The sequence below is a fragment of the Halichoeres trimaculatus genome, unplaced genomic scaffold, assembly GCF_033239565.1.
Source record: "Halichoeres trimaculatus isolate MK-OKI-2021-1 unplaced genomic scaffold, fHalTri1.1 fHalTri1_scaffold_1, whole genome shotgun sequence".
In the NCBI taxonomy this organism is placed as follows: Eukaryota; Metazoa; Chordata; class Actinopteri; order Labriformes; family Labridae; genus Halichoeres; species Halichoeres trimaculatus.
In genome coordinates, this window is record NW_027437179.1 from 38,784,104 (window position 1) to 38,805,864 (window position 21,761).

The window sequence follows — 21,761 nt, forward strand, 5'->3', positions numbered from 1 at the left end:
TTTTTTTGCCATTGCCTGAAGCAGGCATGTCTTCAACAAGTTGTAACTTCTTCTTACAGGGCATGTGCACACAGAGTTGATATGAGATATGATACAGGTAGGTGGGTGAGGAAGTGAGGTTTAATGTTTGGATAACCAGAAGGCACCATCTCCACCCCCTGAGAGCCAGAAGCCTGATATCAGTGTCCTACCCCCAGACAAACAGCTTCTTTACTTCCTAATAGGGAAGAAAAGAGTCAGTCATTTCTTTCCCCTCGGTGTCTGAAGTCTGTCTGCGACAAACACCAAACACCGCCTGAGGACAGCAGCCATGGTTCTCCGCCGGACTCTCAGGGTGGATGTTGAAAGAGTTACCAGAGTTGTGTACGTGGTCGGCACGGAGCTTAGCATCAACCTGAACAGGTACTGACAGATACAAAAGGCTGTTTTATGCAGCTTTTCTTTTCTTTTTTTTTTTTTAACTTAATCTTTTAAGGGGCTTTGGTCAGTCAACATTTGTCATATATTCTTTTCTATTTGACTCTATTTTTTTCATCATATTATGTTAAATTATATTATATTAAATTAGGTTATATAAAAATATATTATATTAAATTAAGTTATATTATGTTATATTATATTATATTATATTATATTATATTATATTATATTAAACTGTATTGAATTACATTTATTCTGTATTTATTCTTATTCAGTATTTCTAATGTTCATAAAATTACAATTAAATTATTTTTTTTTAATCTATTGTTTATGTTATCACATATTTCATTCTGATATTATTATACTTCGGTAGAGCCAAAAATATTATGCAAAGTTAAGAAAACCAGTCAAACAGACAAACCAACAGGAACAGGCCCAGGTATAATTCAAAGGGGGTAAATTTTGGCTTGTTTCACCTGGTTTAAGTCCAGCCTGTGGTGCCTTCCTTGTCACTCCCCACTCTCGCCCTGTTTCCCACTCTATCCACTGTCCTATCCTCTCTGATTAAAGGTGTAAAAAATGCCTGAAAGAATAATGCTTGGAGAAAAAAAGTATTGGCTGATGAACCTTTTCTGTACTAACTATGAAAGTCTGTCTTGTCAGTGCATGCCATGCCTTTTTTTCTGGCATGAAAACAAATACGTGTTTCAACACCTTTCCGAGAATAATGCAACATTTTTTTAAAAATATCTGTTTCCAGGAGCGCCCCTCCCAGCTCCAAGTTCTTCTCCGTGAAGTCCTCATCCGCTGTTCAGTGCAGCATCCAACCCCCACCTCAGGAGACGCGCCTCCAGTCACCACTCCCCTTCAAAGGAAACCTAGTCATGCTCATCAGCATGAGCCAGGCCAGTCAGAGTGAAAATGAAAGCAAGGTACACTGTAAAAAAAAAAAAAAAAAAAAAAAAAAGTTTTTTTTTGTTTTTTTTGTTAAAGGTTATTGCTTGCTGTCATTAACCTTTTTAAAAAGAAAAAGTTTTTTTTCCCTCTTTTTTAAGGTAAATGACAGGCTGTCATTTTCCCCCAAATTAAAGTAAAATATCATAATTCCAATGAAGTAAAAATAAATGATATTAATAGAAAATTTCAGTAAAAAATTCTTCAGAAAAATACCATTAAACAATTTTTTTCTAAATTATTTCATTAAAACACTCCTATTTTAGTGATAATGCAAAGAGTTTTGCAGCAAAAACGCTTTAATTTTACAGCAAAGTAATTTTTGTTGTGATTGCTTTTTGTAACCGTGAGCGAGGAGGGAACACAGTGATTATGACCCTGCTGAACAATGAGATTGAAAGTTGACCAACTTAGCATTTTCTATCAACAAATCTCATCTATTAACATAAAATACACTGTAAAAAAAATTAATTTGGATAAATGGGCTATCTCGATGCATGGCAGGGTCTTATATTGCCTGTGTTCCCTCCTCACTCACGGTTACAAAATGAAGTCACAACAAAAGTTACTTTGCTGTAAAATAACAGGGAAATAGGAAATTTATGAAACACATTAAAGTGGAAGTTCCAAACTTATGTTTGGAAGTTTTATGGTTGTGAAAAATCTGACAGATTGCTGAACAGTTTATTGTTAAACCATTATTGGATGTTGTCGACATGCTAAGCTGTCAATAATTATGGTCATTTTACATTAATTTAACTGTAATTTAAGAGAGCAGAAAAAAGCATCATTATTTTTTACATTAAAAGAAATGAGCAATAAACACAGGATGCCATTACTGGCATAATCCTCAAAAAGGTCCGGATTGTTGATTTACAGATGATTTCTGTAACTGCACAGTTCTCGAAACTATTTTCAAAAAACAGAAAAACTAATGTCAAACTTTAGGCTCATTAACCATAAATTTTTTTTTATTTTTTTTTTACAGTTTAGAGAAGCAGGAAGTCAAACATTAGCCTGTGAAAATGTGCTTGACAAGCAGCATGCACCGCACCAAGACACAAGCAGTTTATTAAAGAGAAGTCATGAGTTTTCTGAGTCTTTTAGGTTTGAGAACCATCAGTTTTCTGTACCTGTGACTGACTCCTGTGCCTGTGTGGTTCCAGCTCTCTGTGAGGTACTATGGGGAGAAAAAAGAGGTGTTGGGGAATGCAATCCTTCACCTGACAGCTGTTGGTGAGTTAGAGCACACTGAAAAGATACTGAAACGCACAAAACAGAAAAGTGTTTTCTTAACTTAGAGCCCTGAGTCGTTTTTATTTGCCACCTTGATGCCAGCAGAGCGTTTCTGGATCCTAAGTGGAGACATGACTCACATACACAAACCAGCTTTTCTTTGGAAACCCAGTTGTACGCATGGACAGGAAGTGAGCTGTAGACTTGTAGATAAACAGAGTTTTGAAATTAAAAGCTGTGATTTAAATCTCTGTGTGGTAGATTTAGTCAGTGGCGAACCATGGCACCAGCCACTGGGCCTTCAGTAGGACCATGGGACCACACGTGGCAATAAACAATCAAACAAAGAAATAAAAACAATAGCCAGAATCATGTGACATGGAAGTTTAGTATATTGATAGTTTTTGTGGGATTACAAATTTATCATGTGCCTGAACACTGCAACACCTAACACAACTTCAAACAATTAAAAAAAAATTAAGATATAAAATTGAAAAAAAAAAAAAAAAACAGAGTTTCAAGTAATCCAGGAACCACACAGTCTTCTCCATTACTTTCCGTCATTTCGCTACAGTTAGGCGTTAAAGTGATACACCGGGATGGAACAAGTTGGGTCCTATCACAAGGTTTAGGGCAGAAATTATCTCTACAGCAGTGTTTTAGTGCAGCAGAAGCCCAGAGCGCTCGCACCAAACATTTTTACGACACGATGAGAACTAGTGCCTTATTTAGCGGTGTTTTTGTGTGAAAGTAACGCGCCGAAAATTCTCTAAATAAAGCGTGAATGCAGACCAATATCAGATTTTTTCGGTGGGAGTCCATTTATTTGTGTTTTTGGTCAAGTAAAATATGTCCCCGTCTGAGTGCAGAGGAGCAGGGAGGGGGTGTTTGGTAGGTATTAGCGAATACCCGGAAGATGTCAGGAAATGATCCCGCCCACAACTTAACAAAATATGATTGGCTAAGACAGCTGTCATTGTGAAATTGTGGCCACATTCGCTTGAGTTACACAGGCATTCGTTGCAGTTACTGAAGGCCCTGCCGGCCAGAATGTTTCGCTGATTTACCCAGATACCATCAACAGGAAAATTGTGATTGGTCCATTTTCCATTTAGTTATATTAACCCATTGTTGCCAGGACAAGTTTATAAAAATAATATAAAACTCATTGCTATGATTTCATTGAGTAAAATAAATAAATAAAAACAAAATAAAATCAAATAAAGAAATAAAATAATTATTTCGGAGTACAAAAATTCTTTCTATATTTTTTATTAGGCCTTCACTGAATACCTTGAAGGCCCTGAGGGTTCCCCACTGGATTTAGTTGATGTTAATAAACTGAATGTTTGTCGCTCAGAGATCTCTCTGGATGTGGATGCTGACAGAGACGGGAAAGTTGAAAGGAACAATCCAAACAAGGTGAGCTCCTAATGGGATATTTATCATTTGACAGCATTATGTTTTCCTAAACTTTTTACGTCTTCCTAAAAACTTGTAGAACTCCTGGAAATGGGGTAAAGACGGCTATGGAGCCATCCTATTGGTCAACTGTGACACTGAGCAGAGCTACTGGAAGAAACCAGACCTGGAGAAGGACTCTATCTCTAAAGTGTCGGGTAATATAAACAAGCTTTGAGCTTTTCTCTCCCTCTGTTCAGCATTTTTTTTTTTTTAAAGGGAGCTTAGAAAGAAATGTTTATTTCTCAGTTTACTCTGGCCATGCCCAGACTAATGTTGTCACAGTGAGGTTAATTCAAGTCTTTGTGAATTCATAGATCTGAAAGACATGTCCCCCATGGTGCTGAGGACCAGAGGCCCTGCCAAGCTCCCAGAGGGCTACAAGCTCACCATGCACATCTCCAAGAGTGATGCAGAGAGCATCAGAGTCTTCAGGTCCGGATCATCTGGGGATGACGACAACACCACCTGTAAGAACAGACACTGAGATAGAGAGTCTCTTAGATGATGGAATAATAAAGCTGGGTTGTTTCTTTTCTTTATTTTTTCTTCAGCGGGCAGCTTCCTCTTCAACCTCTTTGTGGAGACCCATCCTTTGGTTCTGGGCAGTAACGTTCTGTCTGAGGAGGTGCCTTACGAGGGAGGAGATTCAAAGTGGAACTATTACGTGGAGGGCCTCAGGTTTCTCGACAGAGACTTCGATGGATCTGTCAGAATTCACCTCAGTCTGTTGGAGCCAGCCACTCGAGTAAGATCTGCAGTGTTGACCTTTTTTAAAATTTGTTTTCTGCCATTTTCTTTTGACAAGATGCTTGAGTTAGGAGGATCATAATTTTTATGAATTAGCATGCTGATAGGATTGAACTGAACATGAAGTTAGCATTTTACAAAATCCAAGCTAATGTAAAAGTGCTCCGCCTTTCAGTGCCCCAACCCTGCTGACCTACTGTGTAACAGTGAATTCCTAAAGTCTGCCCCCTCCATTATTCACCCTCCTATTATCCTCACACTAACTTGACTGAAGTAAGGTTGAATTCAGTATTTCCAATATGGCTGCAGACGACGATAGACTAGACAAAACTCTGCTTCATAAACAGATGGTGATGTCACAGAGACTAGGTTTACGGTTATACAAGCTATACTTCTGTTTGGATGGCACTCTCTGTCTATTGTGTTTTTATCCCTCTAGTTATGTTTTTTTTTTCTTTTTTTTTCTTTTTCATTTATTCAGTCATGTCAACACCAAATATTGTACCCAACATTGACAGTTCACACAAAATAACAGAGTCAAAAGTCATGTGTTGATTAATGACTGACAGGCATAGTCAGAAGCAGGCTGCTTATCAAGGCCTATTCTATGTTTTCAACTTTTTAGGCTACCAACCTCCAGAAAAGCAAAAAAGACAACAACAACAACACAGATAATTAATTACACTTGTAAGCTTCAAAAATTGCTTTACAAACAATTTTTTCAAAAACAAAAAAAGAATAACACGTTAAGTTTACGGTGGCATCATTCCAAAATTTAACTCCAATAATGTAGATACACCTCCTTTTCATACCTTTTTTAGCATTTTGTACAGTAAGTTTACAAACACCTCTGAGATTATATGGACTGTCTTGAATTGAAAAGAACTTTTGTATTGAGTCAGGGAGCATTTTTGATTTTGCTTTGAACATAATAAGAAATAAAGGGAACAATCAATGAATGGTAAATCAAATGCAAAGCCTTGGAATTCAATACATTTCTCGATTTATACAGGATTGCAAGTGATTTTGAGATTTTCCCTTTAATCTATTCAATGTGTTGTTTCCATGTTAGCTTTTGATCAATGACAACCCCAAGGAATTTGGTCTCAGAAACTCTTTCAATGTCAACATTGCAGATTTTTAATTTAGCATTACAATCACTGTCATTTAGATTCCCCAAAACCATAAATTTTGTTTTCTTAATATTAAGAGATAATTTATCGACATCAAACCAAGTTTTGAGATTTTCCAGCTCCATTTCTGCACAAGACAAAAGCTCCTTAAATTCTTACCAGAGCAAAACAAATTGGTATCATCTGAATAAACAATAAACAAGAATAAACAATATTGGCCCAATCACTGATCCTTGTGGTACACCACATGTAATCTTTCTAAGCGCCGACATAGTATCATTAATACATCACAGTTACATCTCACAAACACACAAAAAGACGCAAACAGAAACTATCAGTGTCTAAGTCTGTTGTCTGTTTTGACAGGGAATCCCAGACACACCAATTTTCACAGACACAGTCCTGTTCACAGTGGCTCCATGGATCATGACTCCAAACACCCTCAAGCCCATAGAGGTGTTTTTCTGCAAGTAAGAGCTCACTGCATAATAAATTAGCCAAGGGATGATGGGTAAATGGGCAGATATTGTCAATTTTTTTTCTCAACTCATGCATGTGTGTGATCTTCTTTTAGGACATCTGATAACAACAAAGTGCTGCAACAAGTGCAAAAATTTGTTGCTGAGGTTGGGTGTAAGCTGAGGATTTGCCCCCAGTATATAAATCGAGGTGACCGCTGGATACAGGTAAAAGTCGAAATGTGTTAATAACCTGAAGTTTGCTTCAGTTCTTAAGAGCTCCAAAATGAATTTCACCCAATCATGAAAAATTAATGAACACATTCGATCTAATAAGCGCAAAGAATGGACAAATAAAAACTTTTACACATTAGAAATGAACTAACTGAGTCTATTTCCAGGACCAGATGGAGTTTGGTTATGTTGACTCTCCTCATCATGGGTTTCCTGTTGTTCTGGATTCTCCTCGTGATAGGGAACTTGCTGAGTTTCCTCATACTGAGCTACTGGTGAGGGGTGATCGCACATTTCTCTTGAAATCAAGTGTTTGCGCATACAATTGTTTTATTTGACTTCAAGAAACAAAATGCGATTAAAATCACTGAAACAGATGAAACCGTATATGCGGGATAAGACTTTGGGACCTTAACTTAAAAAGACATTGAAATCCAAAAGTGGCTAATGGGATGACACTGATTACTTGGTGCCACCTGCCAATTGCTCAGTGGTGCCTACCAATTTCTTGGTGACATTTACTGACCCCTCATTGACAGCTGCTAATCACTCACTGACACCTGCCGACTGCAAAACTAACATCAGCAAATTGCTCTGTGGCACCTGCCAAATTGCTCAGTGATGCCTGCCAATCACTGAATGACACCTGCCAATCATTAGTGACACCTGCCAATCACTCAGTCACACCTGCCAAACATTCAGGTGTCACTAGTGATTGGTAGGTGTTACTACGTGATTGTCAGGAGTCACTAGCGATTGGCAGTCTTGACTTTTCTGAAAACAATAGTATACATGGAAATCAATCTCTGGTCTACATGTGCTGCTATAAGCAAACAGAATAGTCAATGGGGTATGCGCATAAAAATGTAAACATTGCGTGATTTATCAAAGAGTTTTTCTTTCACTTGTTGGAATAACTCTGTATTGCAAGTTTTTTGTCCATTCAGTCTTGAAATTATGTTCAGTTCTTTCAAAGTTTGGATCAAAAACAAACTTTCCGCAGCAGTCCAGTGCTGACGGCTTGCCGCCATTTTTAAAATTGAGGAACATCTCTTGTTGCGTCTTACGTCATATCTGAGCATGGGCTGAAAGAACGCACCCTGACAACTTTCCGTTTGAGTGGATACATGATACCTCAATCGGTTTGTGGAAAGAAATATTCCACCCCTGTGAGACCGATTCAGTGTCCATTTGGATTGGCACTTTCCTTTCAGAATGAGGTGTATACAAAGGTTAAATTCTTTCTGTTTGAGCAAATAAAGCGGATGCAAGCGGAATATTTGGGTCCATGTAAACGTGGCTACTGAGGGATTGATAGTTTTCTCTGTGTGATGGCAGGTGTTTCATTGAGTGATTAGGTAGGTGTCTTTAAGAAAATGGAAGATGCCAAAAAGCGATTGGTGGTGTCATTGGTACATTACCAGGTGTCATTGAGCTATTTGCAGGTGTGGCTGTGCCCTTGGTAGGTGTCACTAAGCAATTGCCAGTAGTCACTGATATATTGGTAGGTGTTGCCAATAGATAGGCCGGTGTCAATGGGCAACTAGTAGGTGTTACTGACGACTGGCAGGAATCACTGAGTGATTGGTAGGTGTTGCTAAGGGATTGGCAGAGGTCACTCAGTAATTGGCAGGTGCCACTGACACTTTGGCAGGCGTCTTTGAAGGATTGGCAGGTGTCGATGAGCAATCAGTAGGCATTGTTGGTGGATCAGTGGCATAGCAAAAGCTGCTTTTGGATTTCAGCCCTGTCACTATCTTATAATACATCAATAACACTGAGCCTTCTTTGATTTCTATTCTTTTACTATTTCTAATTTCATAGGGCCCTGACTTTGGTTACGTTACAAGGACACCTGGTAAAGAGGAAGTGACCAAACTGGACTCTTTCGGTAATCTTGAGGTCAGCCCTCCGGTCACGGTGAACGGTAAAAATTACCCTTTTGGCAGAATCATCATCGGAGTGGCCTTTCCTACGTGAGCTTATAAAGAATCAGATGAATCTCTGACTTCTGAAGTGTATGAATAATGGATGTGGGAGCAGCTCTTTAAGCTCTGTCTCCTCTTAAAGGGCAGAGACAGGACGGAACATGACCCAGGTTGTCCAGGACTTCTTGAGGGCGCAAAAGGTTCAGGATCCGGTGGCTTTATTTTCTGACTGGCTCACTGTTGGACATGTCGATGAATTCATGACCTTTGTTCCTGCACCTGACAGAAAGGTACATCTTTTCTTTGAAGCTTCTGTAAATAAAATATTTTAGAAACTGGTTGCATGAATCAAAAACTTGACTGTTCACAGGGGTTTCGTCTGCTGCTGGCCAGCCCTGACGCGGCCTACAAACTTTTCAAAGGCCTGCAGAATGACGGACATGGAGGAGCCAGAATGTTTGAGGGTAGGTTTGTCCTGGAAAGCAATCTGTAAACCCTTTTACCTTTCTTTTTTTGAACTCTATTTTGGCTTCCACAAAGGTGTAAAGGATGTGGACCCACAGTCAGTTGATGAGATCCTTGAGGATGAGGATCTGCAACTCCAAAACAACTACGTGCAGGTGAGCAGGATTCACTGTAATTTAAAGACAATGAATGCATCTTTTCCTGGTCTGAACCAAGGTTATAATAGTTTTAGATTTGTCATTATAGTTTAGTTTTAGTTAGTTTTAAAAAAAAATTTCCATTACAGTTTAGTTTTAATAAGTTTTAGAGCGGGCATTCTAGTTTTTATTTAGTTTTGATTTTTGCAACAAGGCTTAGTTTTAGTTTAGTTTTAGTTTTTTCATACCTTATTAACCAGGTGTAGGATTCAAAAAGGTCAGAGTAAATATTTTGTACAAAACAGTTTATTTTTCAGTTCAACATAGTGCTCACTGCTCAGTCAATGCTGATACTGAACTGTTGGCTGCTGCCTATCCCCCCATTCTCTCTCCCACTCTCTCTCCTCTATCTGTCTCTCTCTAACCCCAACACAGTCGAGACAGATGTCTGTCTAACATGAGTCTGGTTCTGTCCGAGGTTTCTGCCCGTTAAAGGGAAGTTTTTCCTTGCCATTGTAACTTGCTGAATGCTGCAAAGTCCTGTACTCATGGTGGATTAAGATAAGATAAGACTCCTTATCTTGTCTTGATGTTGGGTTTCTGCTAATAAAATTTTATTAACATTTACGGGTCTAGACCTGTAAATGTTTTTGTAAAGTGTCTTGAAATAACATTTGTTATGATTTGGCGCTACACAAGAAGATTGATTGATTGAAGAAAGATTGATTGATTGATTGATTGATTGAACACAAGAAAATAATATAAACTTAATATAAAAAATATACATAAGTTATATAAAAATAATGTAAACATAAATTACATAAAATTAATATAAACTAAAACTATATAAAACAGTATAATATGAGCTTAAATATTTAGAAACTTGGACTCTAACAAGAAAGACAGACTTAAATACAATTAAAGTCAGACTCACATGCAATTAAACTATCACAGATGCTCTAATTCATTGCTCCACCACGTTTTGTGTGAGCACAGCGCACAGCCAGTTAGTGCAGTAAATAAGCACGTTCCAGTGCGTCGCTGTGATGGTGCTGTATGGCGCTGACAACTGCTGAAAACTGTCGTAAAACTGGTTGGGAAAATGTGTCCGATTAATTTAAATCCTAAAGGCTGTTAACATTGTCAGAAACTAAAACTAAGGGCATTTTCTGCATAATTTTAGTTAGTTTCAGTTAGTTTTGTGAACACAAGATACAGTTTTAGTTTACTTATCGTTTTTGTTTTCTTTTTTAGTTTTTATTAGTTAGAGTTAACTGCAATGTGTTTTAAATTTCAGTTTTTGTTTTGAAGTTTCGTTTTAGTTAACTATTATAACCTTGGTCTGAACAGATTGTATCATATTTTTTTCCATTTTTTTTCCATTTACCACCTTCTATTTTAATTTTTTTTTTTTCCCCTAGAACTGCATCGACTGGAACAGAGACGTTCTGAAGAGAGAGCTGGGCTTGGAGGACGCAGATATCATCGACGTGCCGATCCTCTTCACGACACACGACAAAAAAGCAGATGCCTACTACCCTGACATGGTATTTTCAGAGATGGTATAAAGTCATGTTGACTGTTTTTATGTTTCTTTTTCAAGGGCATTCATGTGATTATGGTCTGTCACGTCTGTTTCAAGGTGAACATGATCGTGTTGGGGAAGGACCTCGCCATCCCGAAGCCTTTTGGCCCCAAGGTGAACGGGGTCTGTGCCCTGGAGACTGAGGTGAGGTCCCTGCTGGAGGGACTGGGCCTCACATGCATGTTCATCGACGACTTCGCCACCTACCACATATGGCATGGAGAGCTGCACTGTGGCTCCAACGTCCGCCGGGAGCCATTCAAAGAGAAGTGGTGGAATATGGTGATGTGAAAGGGAAACTTTTCTGCTAGCTTCTATTCTTGCACAACTATCAGCCTTGGTGAGGGAAAAGGCAAAGCATGGGGGGAGATTTGTTGTTTGCATCTTCATCTTTATTAAACATTTTTGTCATTTTTTATTTACAAAAAGGATGAAAAGCAATATTTACAAACCAGTCTTTAAACAAGGGCTTAAGCAGACAGAGATACAATCACTTTAATGGAGCACAAAGATGATTCACTCCCAGTCTTTGTGGTTGGAAACCAGCTGAGGGATGGTACCACAGAAGAATGTGCTATAATGAGTCAGAGCCACAAGAGGGCACACTTCACCTACTCCAGCGTTTCCAAAGTCCAGAGAAAATCATGTCATTGTATCAGAAATCCTTCAAAAAGGGTTAATTATAACCATAAATATGTCATTTTACCTTTTTTAACTACTTCAACTGTGTCTTTGTTTCATTTGTAGCTTTAAAATGCTTAAAGAATACAGTCTGCTGTTTTTGTGTGGGTCAACTTCCTTCAAACTCTTTGCACTTTTTAAAAACGTGCATGAATCACATCTTTCCTTCATAACAAACCGAGGACGAGGGATGTTTTAGAGTCATGTGTACTGTTTCACAATTCATTGGAACAGATACGTATGAATAAATACATACCTGTCTTGTTTTACATTCAAGAAACGCTGTGCCTTTAAATACAACTTCCTCAAAAGCTGCTCCCGAGACACAATCATTAGAAAGGCAACTTCAAGACGAGTCACAGTGTAATTCTCACTCAGCAACAAATCAGGTATTTCAAAAGGTCAGCGTTTCGAAATAGCTCCGAAAATGTAGTGCTTCGTTCGCGTACGTATATTACATATAAGAAATAAAGTAGGAAACTGCGGCGTTTGGCTCTCTTATCAGCAGCGTGCGCTGCATCTGGAGATGTTGGCTGGTTTTCAGTAAAACACAAATTACAGAGACAACACCTCGAAGTCAAGCATGGCACCAGTTTACAGAGGAGAGGTTTTTTGGCAAGCAGATTTACACCATGCACAGTACCGCTGTTTAAACACACACACACACACTCACACACATTCAACACAGACATCAAAAATCAACGGACAGTGTGACTGAGGGCCTGGAGAGTATTTGGAAACGAACATCTTCAGCAGTACTTAAAAAAAAAAAGGTTGAATCATGGACTTCAGTGTAAGTGCCATATGGCTGCATTCTTTCTAAAGGCCAGCAGAGGGAGACAGAGCAGTATCAGGCTGATTGGAAGCAGGTTAAGCCCTGTTTCCACTACCGTTCGTTTCAGTACGGCACACATTTTGTGACATTTCTTTTGACTAAAACTTGGACAGGCCTTCAAATCACCGACCCGTACCGTCCCACTTTTTGGTACCCTTCTGTTGGGGTGCCAGACTAAACCGATCCGACCCAGAAGGTGGCGCTAGAAACACTGTAGTCCATTAATTGTTGGAAAGACTCTTCACTTCCTGTGCAACACGCAACCTTGCCATGTTTTGATCTAGAGTCGACTTCCTGAAGAGAACTTTCTCTGTGTTTGGAAAACTGTGTCATCCATCGTTGATCTTTGTCTAATGTAAGCAAGGTACACTGAACCGTGCTGCTATGCTGTCACACTATTTCAGGATCAGGCCTTGCCGATCCAACCTGTACCAAACTGTACTGATCCATACCGGACCACTTGGTGGTAACAAGACTTTTGTAATTTAGGCAAGGTTTTTTCCAAAGTGGTCCGGTAACATCAGGATCAGGCCTTACCCATCAGTAGGGTTGGGTACCAAATTAGGTACTTTTATAGGTACAAACTGAGTTCCGTCAAAAGTACCCAGTACTGATTAACGTAAAATCAAAAGGTACCATGTTAAGGTACATAAACACATCCTTGTGACCGTGAGAGAGCGGAAGAGTCGGCGATTTTCCATGCTGGATGTGAACACAGCATTGCAAGTTTATATATTTAAGAATAAATATGTTAAAATGAAAAATAAATATATATTTTATTATTGAATAAATTGATATTTTTTACCACATAAACATATATATAAGTACTGAAAATTGGTACCATTGAGTACCAATACTGATTGCCAGGTATCGGGCATCGGTACCGTATCATTTCAAGTGTAAAAGGTACCCATCCCTACCGATCACACCCATACCAAACTGTACTGATCCATACTGGAACACTTGGTGGAAACAAGGCTTTGGAAAATAACTTGCCAGGTTTCACACTTTAACAGGAGATAATCTGACAGCTCCCATCACAACAAATCTTAACTACTGTGAACTATTTATTTTGGGGTTTCTGGAAAATGGGTGGCTAAGTGTGCCATCATTACACGCAGATGAAATCAGAACTCACCTTTCTTTCAATCGTCTTTTGATACCAAATTATGACTGGTCAGTTTCTATGCCTCCGATTGGACAAACTTTTGATCTTGATAGCCTCTAAACTGCTGAGCTAGAAAAAAGTTCAGCCCCATATAGGGTGTCCTGAAGTGAAACTAGCGAAGCAGACCTGAGCGTTTTTTGGAACCAGGCTGGTTAAAAAAAAAAAAAATCTTTCTTTGATGAAGTTTGTTGTCGTTTTTTTTTCTTGGTGTGTATGTGGTTTCAGGTCTTTCTGCAGATTTCTGCCAAATCTTGATGAACAGCAACTTTTAGAACTTCCAAAGAGGTTTCATTTGTTTCTTATTTGAAACGTGACAACACGCAACTTTTAGACTCAGTTTGTACCGTAGTTTAGTAACCAGGTAACTAACTACAACCCAACTCCAACCTTCCCAATCAGAGCTAACGTAACCTCACTCTTCATTTTATTGATAGACTCTCAAGTTTGAACAGACCACTGCAGAATAACTGCTGACTGTGGGTTGGAATGAACATTATCACAGTTTAAGCCTTGTTGTAGCCTTTAGCTTGTGCTTTAGCCTTTAGCTAATGTTTCAGCCCAAGAACGTATGAATGAAGCATTTTTTCAATACTTAAAAGTGTTAGCATTTTAGCTTCCCACCCTGAGCCTGATATGAGGAGAAAATAGCTGGTATATGATAAATATGCTGTGTAAGTGACTTCATATCTACTTAACAGACATAATCCATTAGCCAGTCCCTCCAGGAAGTTGCGATGATACAGGGGCAACAACTAACACAAATTCAACCAAACCCCGTGGAATCAGGGCGACTTTGTAATTTTGTCCAATCACCACAACATGTTTGCAAATTTGACCAATTTTAACAGCCTCCTTGCCTCCTTAAGTTTCACCAATCGTAGCAGTCAGTCCCCACGACATACCAGACAAAATAGCTAACATTTATCAACAAATGTAGGAGGCCAAGGACCGTTAAGGCAAATTCCTAATGTTCAGCACAAAACGGTTTTGCACCTCGTGCAACATCATGCCGAGACTAAAATCAGCCTTTGACAAACACGTTTTTACATGTGCATAACAAAAAAAAAGAATGACGGAAGTTTTTTTTAAGTGTTTGCAAGAAAAAAAGGAAGACAAACACATCTAGAGAAACATCTTAAAACATTGCAACGTGCAAAATCAGCCATTTTATCCTGCAGCAATCACAATAAAAAGCCGCTATACCCTGGAGGGACTGATTCTCTGTCTGCTTGATGCCGATTTGGGTACCGGCTTTTACTCCTATCATGCACAGAGTCTCCAGTTGTTCAGATTTCCTTTTCTATAGATTCTAGCCCTCACCTTCCAGGTAGGACAGTAACTGTTCCTCTAACAGCCACCACCAACAGCATCACAGCTTTTAACTCATTAAAAAAAGGTTAAATTAAATCAAAAGTGCTTTAAAAGAGGACAAATTCCCACTGTACTCAAAAGAGGACAAATAGATCATCAATAAAACACAAGAAGTGACCAAAGAGACAGGCACACACACACTCACACACACAGTACGAGGACCACTCGTGTAGATACCACAGCGGGGTGTGAGGATGACGTTAAAAACATTTCTCAGTCAGTGATACTCTCTTCTCTATAAGCCCAGTGTTTCACCGAGCAAACGCGGCCTGTTTGATCGACTTCTTTCACCCGAAGATTAAACCCCTGTTCAAACCCTGATCCAGAGTTTACACAAAGACTCAGCGTTAACAGATTACTGGCCTGATGAATGAGCTCACAGCCTGACTTCCTCTAAGCCGGCTGACGTGTGACAGTCAGAAAGGATGCAGGATGGGCAGGGAGGTCTCTTTCCTTTCCTCCAGACGGGTCCCACATGGAGCTAGACAGAGGGGGGTTGGTGGGACGGTGGATGTCCACAGAGCAGGGTGTCTTTCTCAGCATGCCGAACATACAGAGCTGATCTGACCTCTGACCCTGCTCCTCTTCACTGTCAGCGGTGAAGATCACGGACTCTTGGCTTGCTTTTGGAACAAAGACACCTCTTTTGGGAATGCTGGGAGAAATGGAGGATATAAACTGATATCAGAAGGCAACAGTTGGATCAGAGGTAAAGGAACATGTTAGGATGTCTGACCTGAAGATGGACATCAGTGGTAGTGGTCAGAGGAGTGTGGCTAACAGCTCTGCAAACAAAAAAAGAAACAATGACTGTTTACATCAGCAACAACATCATTAACTCCACATTTAAAGGAACATGTTTTTGTAGGAGGAGCAGCAGAGCCGAGTTTGTGGGATGCAGATTTGTAATGTCAGAAGTGTTTTTTCATGTGGCCCCACCACAGCACTCAGACAGCTCTGATCAAGGTGGCAAGTGATATCCGCCTGAACACAGACACAGTCTTAGTTTTGCTGGACCTGAGCGCTGCCTTTGATGCTGTTGACCATATGATCTTTTTACAGAGGTTAGAAAACTGGGTGGGAATCTCTGGTACTGTTATAAACTGGTTCAAGTCTTATCTCGAGGGCAGGACTTTCTTTGTTGAAATTGGTAACTGTGTCTCAGACCAAATGGCCCTGACCTGTGTGGTTCCCCAGGGTTCAATCCTTGGACCCCTATTGTTCAACTTGTACATGCTTCCATGAAGTCAGCGAATAGCAGCTAAAATTTGTCCTACCACAGCTATGATGATGACACTCAGATCTACGTGTCAATGACAGCAGCTGAACATGGGCCTGTAGATTCACTGTGTTGCTGCGTCGAACAGATCAGTGTGTAGAAGCAGAATAATTTCCTCCAGCTGAACTCAGATAAAACTGAAACCATTTTCTGTGGCCCACAGAAACAAAGAGAAAGGGTTATCAGTCATCTTCAGACTCTCTCTCTCTCTAAGTGTGAGTAACCAGGTTAGAAATCTAGGGGTGATATTGGACTCAGACCTGAACTTTAACAGTAACATCAAATCAATAACATCAGCGGCTTTTTTCCAAACCATAAAACATTGCCAGGACTAAAGGAACAGTGTCTAAACCTGAAGTCACTTAGAGAGACTGATCCACGCATTTGTCTCCAGCAGGTTAGATTACTGTAATGGCCTGCTCACTGGACTCTCAAAACGAGCTGTAAGACAGCTGCAGTACATCCAGAACGCTGCTGCTCGGGTCCTGACCAGAACCAGGAAATACGACCATATTAGTCCAGTGCTCAGGTCTCTGCACTGGCTTCCTGTGGCTCAGAGAATAGACTTTAAAACAGCTCTGCTTGTTTACAAGTCCCTTCATGGTCTAGCACCAAAGTACATCTCGGACATGCTGGAACCATGTGAACCAACTCGGTCTCTGAGAACCTCAGGGAGGGGTCTCCTGGTGCCCAGAGTCAGGACTAAACACAGTGAGGCTTCATTCCAGTTTTATGCCCTCAAAATCTGGAACAGTCTTCCAGAAGATGTGAGGCAGGCCTCAACTCTGACAATGTTCAAAGCCCGGCTGAAAACAGTTCTGTTTAGCTTATCATACAACAACTGAAAGTGTTTCATCTGCACTCTCCTCTTTTAATTTAATTAATCATTTTTAATGTTTTATGGTGTGATTTATGCAATGATTTTATTTTGTCTATTGTTGTTTTATTTTACTTTAGCTGTAAAGCACTTTGAATTGCCTTGCGTGTGAATTGTGCTCCTTATTACTTGACTGACTTGACTGAACTTGTTTCTTTGGAAGTTTTCCGCTCTACCCTGAGAAACTGACAACGTGAATTCACTCAACAGTGCCTGTGTTCTTAAATTGTTTCTTATGATAACTCCTGCATTTTATTGTCTGTATTCTAATCTCTGTTGCTGTACTCTGTTTTGTCTACTGTGACATGTGTTGCTGCCTCTCTTGGCCAGGTCGCCCTTGTAAAAGAGGTCTTGACCTCAATGGGTCTTTTACCTGGTTAAATAAAGGTTAAATAAATAAATATTACTTACAAAGAACGACACCTTTCCCACATTTAAACCAAATCGTCATTAAGCGTCACAACTAGGTAAAACAAGAGTCCTCCTGGAGTTCAGCTGTGTCAATCATTACTGTTCAAGCACAACAAATCATGGGATATATGAGGCTGTGAAGTACCCAACGAATCCGTCCTTCGGGGTACCCTAAAGGGAGATTGGATTCATTGGCAGCATTGGCGGCATTTCGGAGGAGCCTTCGAAATGGGACGGCCTTCGACTCACCGCTGTGATGTAACCAGTCTGCAACTTCAAAACTGGGAACTTGAACTAGGACACAGCTAACACCAAGAGCAGGATGAGCTGTTTGGCATTGGCAGAGAAGGTTTGGCAAAGTTTTCAATGAGCACAACCCACATACTCTGCTGCTCATCCCACAAACGCATGTTCCTCACAAATGTAGCTCCATTCAAAAGAGAAATAAACAGACTTTCTGATGGCAAAGATTTGTTACCATGAAACGAGGAATGAGAAATAGATGGGAGCTTAGAGGCTCAGCACCAGCATCGCTCTCAGCTCTGTCTCCCTGCTCATTTGATCATATATCACCGAACAGGAGGAAACATTTGTCCCGCTGACTCTAACACACAGAGTCATCACCCAGTGATTGATACCAAACACTTTATCTCACCGGTGAGAACTTGTGCTCCTGGGAGGGCCGCTCTGTCTTGGCATGGCTGTCTGTCCCTTTTGGCTCTGATGTCTTCACCGCGTCGCTTTGCTGCTGAGCTGCTGTGGAGGAGATGACAGATGTGAGGCTGTCACGGCGAATAAACTTAAAATATATAACGCTGCCAGCTGTTCTTGCCAAAAAGGGATAAGCATGCAAAAGATTAATGGTTCAGAGTGAGTCATTATGGGAAAAACACCGAGTTTGTGGCTTAACAGAAGTTGTGTGGGAATCACAGATAAGTTTGCAATGTGGGACTTTCTAGGCATAGTAAACTTTATTTTTTTGACCCTCCAGACCCCAACAAAGTTAGAGAAGTTCACTGAGGATTCACTTCAAAAAGCGTTTTTCAATGTATTAAATAAGAAACGTGTGCTGCTGTTTGTTTCCAACAGGAACGATGATTTACAACACGTTTTAAGGCTTATATGAAATTACACTTTAAAGAGCCTGTTACTGCGTTGAGGGTGGGAAGCTCAAAACTCTTTTTTTGACATGTTATCATTTCACTGCTTCACTGTTGAAGCAACCCAAAACACAGGATGAACACTGAAAACGCATGAAAATATTAGCTTCAATTTTGAGGTAAAAACAACAAAGCATTAGCATAAGATTAGCCAAAGCTAACAAACAACAACTGTTAGCATTTAAATAATCAGACAGAGGTAATTCTGACGGACAATGAACTAATCACCAAGTTATTAAAACAATGAAGTTAAGCCTTTAGCTACTAAAGCAGCTAACAGCTACTGCTAGCTAACATTACCATTAGCTAAGAATTAACTTTGCTATTGCCATGTCAGCCTAGTCGTATTGTCTTGTTTATGCAGCTGAGAAAAATATAATAAATAAGGTCATTTTTTATCCTGAGAATTTCTTGTGGTTTCTTTTGTTTCTTCTTGTTTGTATTCCTGTAATTCTCTGTCACAGTTTGTGGAGGTTTAGCTTCTTTTCACTGGCTCCCCACACATTTTAAACATTTTAAACACTCAGATTCTCCCAGAATCCCCCATCATCTCTACTGCACAGACTCTGGCTACCAATGGCTGCGCGTGTGACGGGGGTATTTTGACTTCAAAACCGTACAATGATAAATGGCGGAGCTACGCTGTCCACTCTATAAACAGTCTATGCTCCCACCCAGTGGAACAACGTGCCTGAAGAGATCAGAACGGCCGAATCTTTATCCTCTTTTAAATCTGTTTTAAAAACATTTCAATAGATGTGCTTTTATAGGAGATTTTAGCTGAGCGTATTTTCATCATCGATGCTGTTTTTAAAAAAATCTGATTTAACTTATATCTTTTTCTTTGACAGTATAAAAGGCAGGGTTTTAATTTCTTTGTTGTTTTCAGAATTTTGATCTTTTTATCTTTTTTTTTTTTCTTATTAAGTTGCACTTTTAAGTCTTTCATATATTGCTGTATTTTCTTCCGCTCCTCCTCACATTTTCTTGTACTTCTCTGTAATTTTTTATTTTATTTATTTTTTTTTTACTATTTGTTTTATTTTTTTAAAGCTCTTTGTGACAATGCTTGTGAAACATGTTGAATGTTAAATTTAATTATTATTATTATTATTATTATTATTATTATGATTATCATCATTATTATTATAAAGCACTGTCACTGTAGAAGCTAACTGTGTATACTACGAGCTATAAAAACAGTCTTCTTGAAAATACCGAAATTTTGAGATAAAAGTAAAAGTTATGAGATTTAAAATGTCAAATTTAATTTCTGTATTCTTTTTTTTTTTTTTAACTTGGCAGACAGTCTTTCACATATCTATACATGTTCAGGGTTCTGATTCCTTGGCTTTTAACCCAGTCTGAGACTCTGCTCTTGTTTTAGTGTTTTATGGTTTGTTTTTATTACTTACTAATTATTTTTCTTATTCTCAAATTGTTTTTAAGAACAATGAACCAGTTATTTTAATACCTGCACCTTTTTTTAATGATTTATTTATTTATATATTTTATTCACCAATTTATTCCTGCACCCCCTTTTTATGTACAGCACTTTTTCGAGCTGTGGTTGTTTTTAAAGTGCTCTATGAATAAAGCTGAGTTGAGCTCTGATCAGTTTGGAAGTGATGGAAGTACACTGAGTTTGTTTGATTCCTTTCAATCATACAGTTTGCAAACTTGCAGTAAAAAAATCAATTGATTTTATCTTCTGTAAAATGAAGGCAGAGTAGAAATGATCATCTTCTATTCATGGGTATAACCAGGGTGAGGTTAAAAGGTGAATGTTTTCACACACTCTGACTCAGAAACAGATGGGGAGATGTTGATCAGGTGACTGCAGGGTGCCTCATGAACCATATGAAGCCAAGTTTGTTGGACTTTTATTCGCAGCCGGTCCAACTTCTTCTGCTGATATCAGGTTCATCGCTCGGGGGTGTTGAGATATTAATTCCTTAGAAAGCCGAGAGTGTTATTTTTACATCTGTCTTATCTAGATTTCCCCCAGATACTGCAGATACTGCAGAAATGTGAGCCTGTTGACCTTTGCTTCCTCACACCTTCAGGCTATCAGCAGCACGGTAACACGAGCTTTCACTCCTCTCCAAACTCACCTGAAAAACTTTCCTGGTTGGTGCTGCAGGTATTGTCCTCCAGCGCGGAGCTGTACACAAAAGAGTCTTTCTTGATGGGAGTAACACAAGACACACTCTCCTGTGGGAGGAAGAGGAGATGTGGAGAGTGTAACAGGGACATGCAGTAAACATCAGCGCAGCTCGACTCCATGACTGGATTTCCATATCCTCACTCTTAAGGTGCAAAACAGTGCAGGAGCAGGAAAGGGATAAACACATTAATATGTATGAACACTTTCAGACCTGTCATTTCTGGGATGTAGCGCAATCCATCAAACATTCTCACATCCTGTGTTGCTCTTGTTTAGGTGACACAAAAAGTAGATAAAAAACAAGTGGATTTCCCCGGAGTACAAGTGGAACAAATGTTAATGGGATCAGCTGAGAGGAGCTGCTGGCTGCTCTTGTTAGGGTGTTTGCACTTTTAGTTTGTGTAATCATTTTGTTTGTGTGAAGTAAACCTGTTTGTTAATGTGTGGCATGAACAGTAATTACAAAACGTAACGTGGTGAAGACAAACAGCAGCCTGAAATCTCACTATCTGTGTTGTCAGATTTGGTGCTTAATATAAAGTTATAAGATCCACCCACCAGTCCTGTCTCGTACTCCTCCTCCCCCTCATTCTCCTCCACCACGCTGGCGAAGCTGCTGGCGTTAGAGGACGAGCGGGAAAGGTCCTGGGCCTCAGGGATGGACGGCGCCCTGCAACACATAGCAGTACTACACACCTGGGTCACTCTGACCGCACACACCGACTGTTTTTATCACATCGAAATGTTTGTGAGCTTTTTTTTCTCTAGATAACTTCCATTAGTTTCCAGATTCTTCATAAATCAACCATCAGTGTATCACAGAACCCCAGGCACTTTCAATCAAAGAGACAGCATTGTGTTTGCACCAGTGCCAAGGTTACTTAATCTTTTAAGCTGTTTTAAAAGTTACTGCAGTTCTTTTGATTTAATGAGGGCTTCAGATTCCCTGCAAAACTTGGAGGACTTGGTTTGTTTTCAGACAAAAAAACACCCAACAAACGAGATCAAATGCTACACTAAACATCAGACTAGGCTGTAAAAAATGTCACTG

General features: G+C 39.5%; 2 protein-coding genes across 8 annotated transcripts in view; one reads left to right on the forward strand and one right to left on the reverse strand.

Annotated features, from left to right (window-relative positions):
• Positions 1–310: 310 nt before the first annotated feature.
• On the forward strand, positions 311–11,052 carry LOC141795327 (protein-arginine deiminase type-2-like). The gene is made up of 16 exons (XM_074676167.1): positions 311–402; positions 1,181–1,352; positions 2,541–2,610; positions 3,971–4,032; positions 4,112–4,229; positions 4,389–4,541; positions 4,626–4,819; positions 6,321–6,424; positions 6,529–6,640; positions 6,814–6,921; positions 8,471–8,622; positions 8,717–8,864; positions 8,945–9,038; positions 9,115–9,194; positions 10,598–10,723; positions 10,819–11,052. Exons 1-16 carry the CDS (start codon positions 311–313, stop codon positions 11,050–11,052), a joined length of 2,019 nt encoding a protein of 672 aa, XP_074532268.1.
• Positions 11,053–13,276: 2,224 nt separating this feature from the next.
• The window catches only part of rap1gapb (RAP1 GTPase activating protein b), a 248,153-nt gene continuing 239,668 nt past the window's right edge, over positions 13,277–21,761 (reverse strand). For 6 of the 7 annotated variants that reach the window (XM_074669251.1, XM_074669249.1, XM_074669241.1 and 3 more), the window contains 5 exons: positions 21,269–21,398; positions 20,658–20,757; positions 18,039–18,139; positions 15,553–15,601; positions 13,277–15,471 (listed from right to left, as the gene is read on the reverse strand). In XM_074669251.1, coding sequence (XP_074525352.1) covers positions 15,593–15,601; positions 18,039–18,139; positions 20,658–20,757; positions 21,269–21,398 — 340 coding nt within the window. In that variant the 3' untranslated portion in view covers positions 13,277–15,471; positions 15,553–15,592. The remainder of the gene's footprint in view (positions 15,472–15,552; positions 15,602–18,038; positions 18,140–20,657; positions 20,758–21,268; positions 21,399–21,761) is intronic. The other variant, XM_074669225.1, reaches the window with a different exon arrangement.

Bases quoted from the DNA above. Each gene is read 5' to 3' on its own strand.
- LOC141795327 (XM_074676167.1), top strand. From the start codon at position 311: ATGGTTCTCCGCCGGACTCTCAGGGTGGATGTTGAAAGAGTTACCAGA. The intron at 6,425-6,528 runs GTAAGAGCTCAC...ATCTTCTTTTAG, and splicing joins ATAGAGGTGTTTTTCTGCAA to GACATCTGATAACAACAAAG. The intron at 8,623-8,716 runs GTGAGCTTATAA...CTCCTCTTAAAG, and splicing joins ATCGGAGTGGCCTTTCCTAC to GGCAGAGACAGGACGGAACA.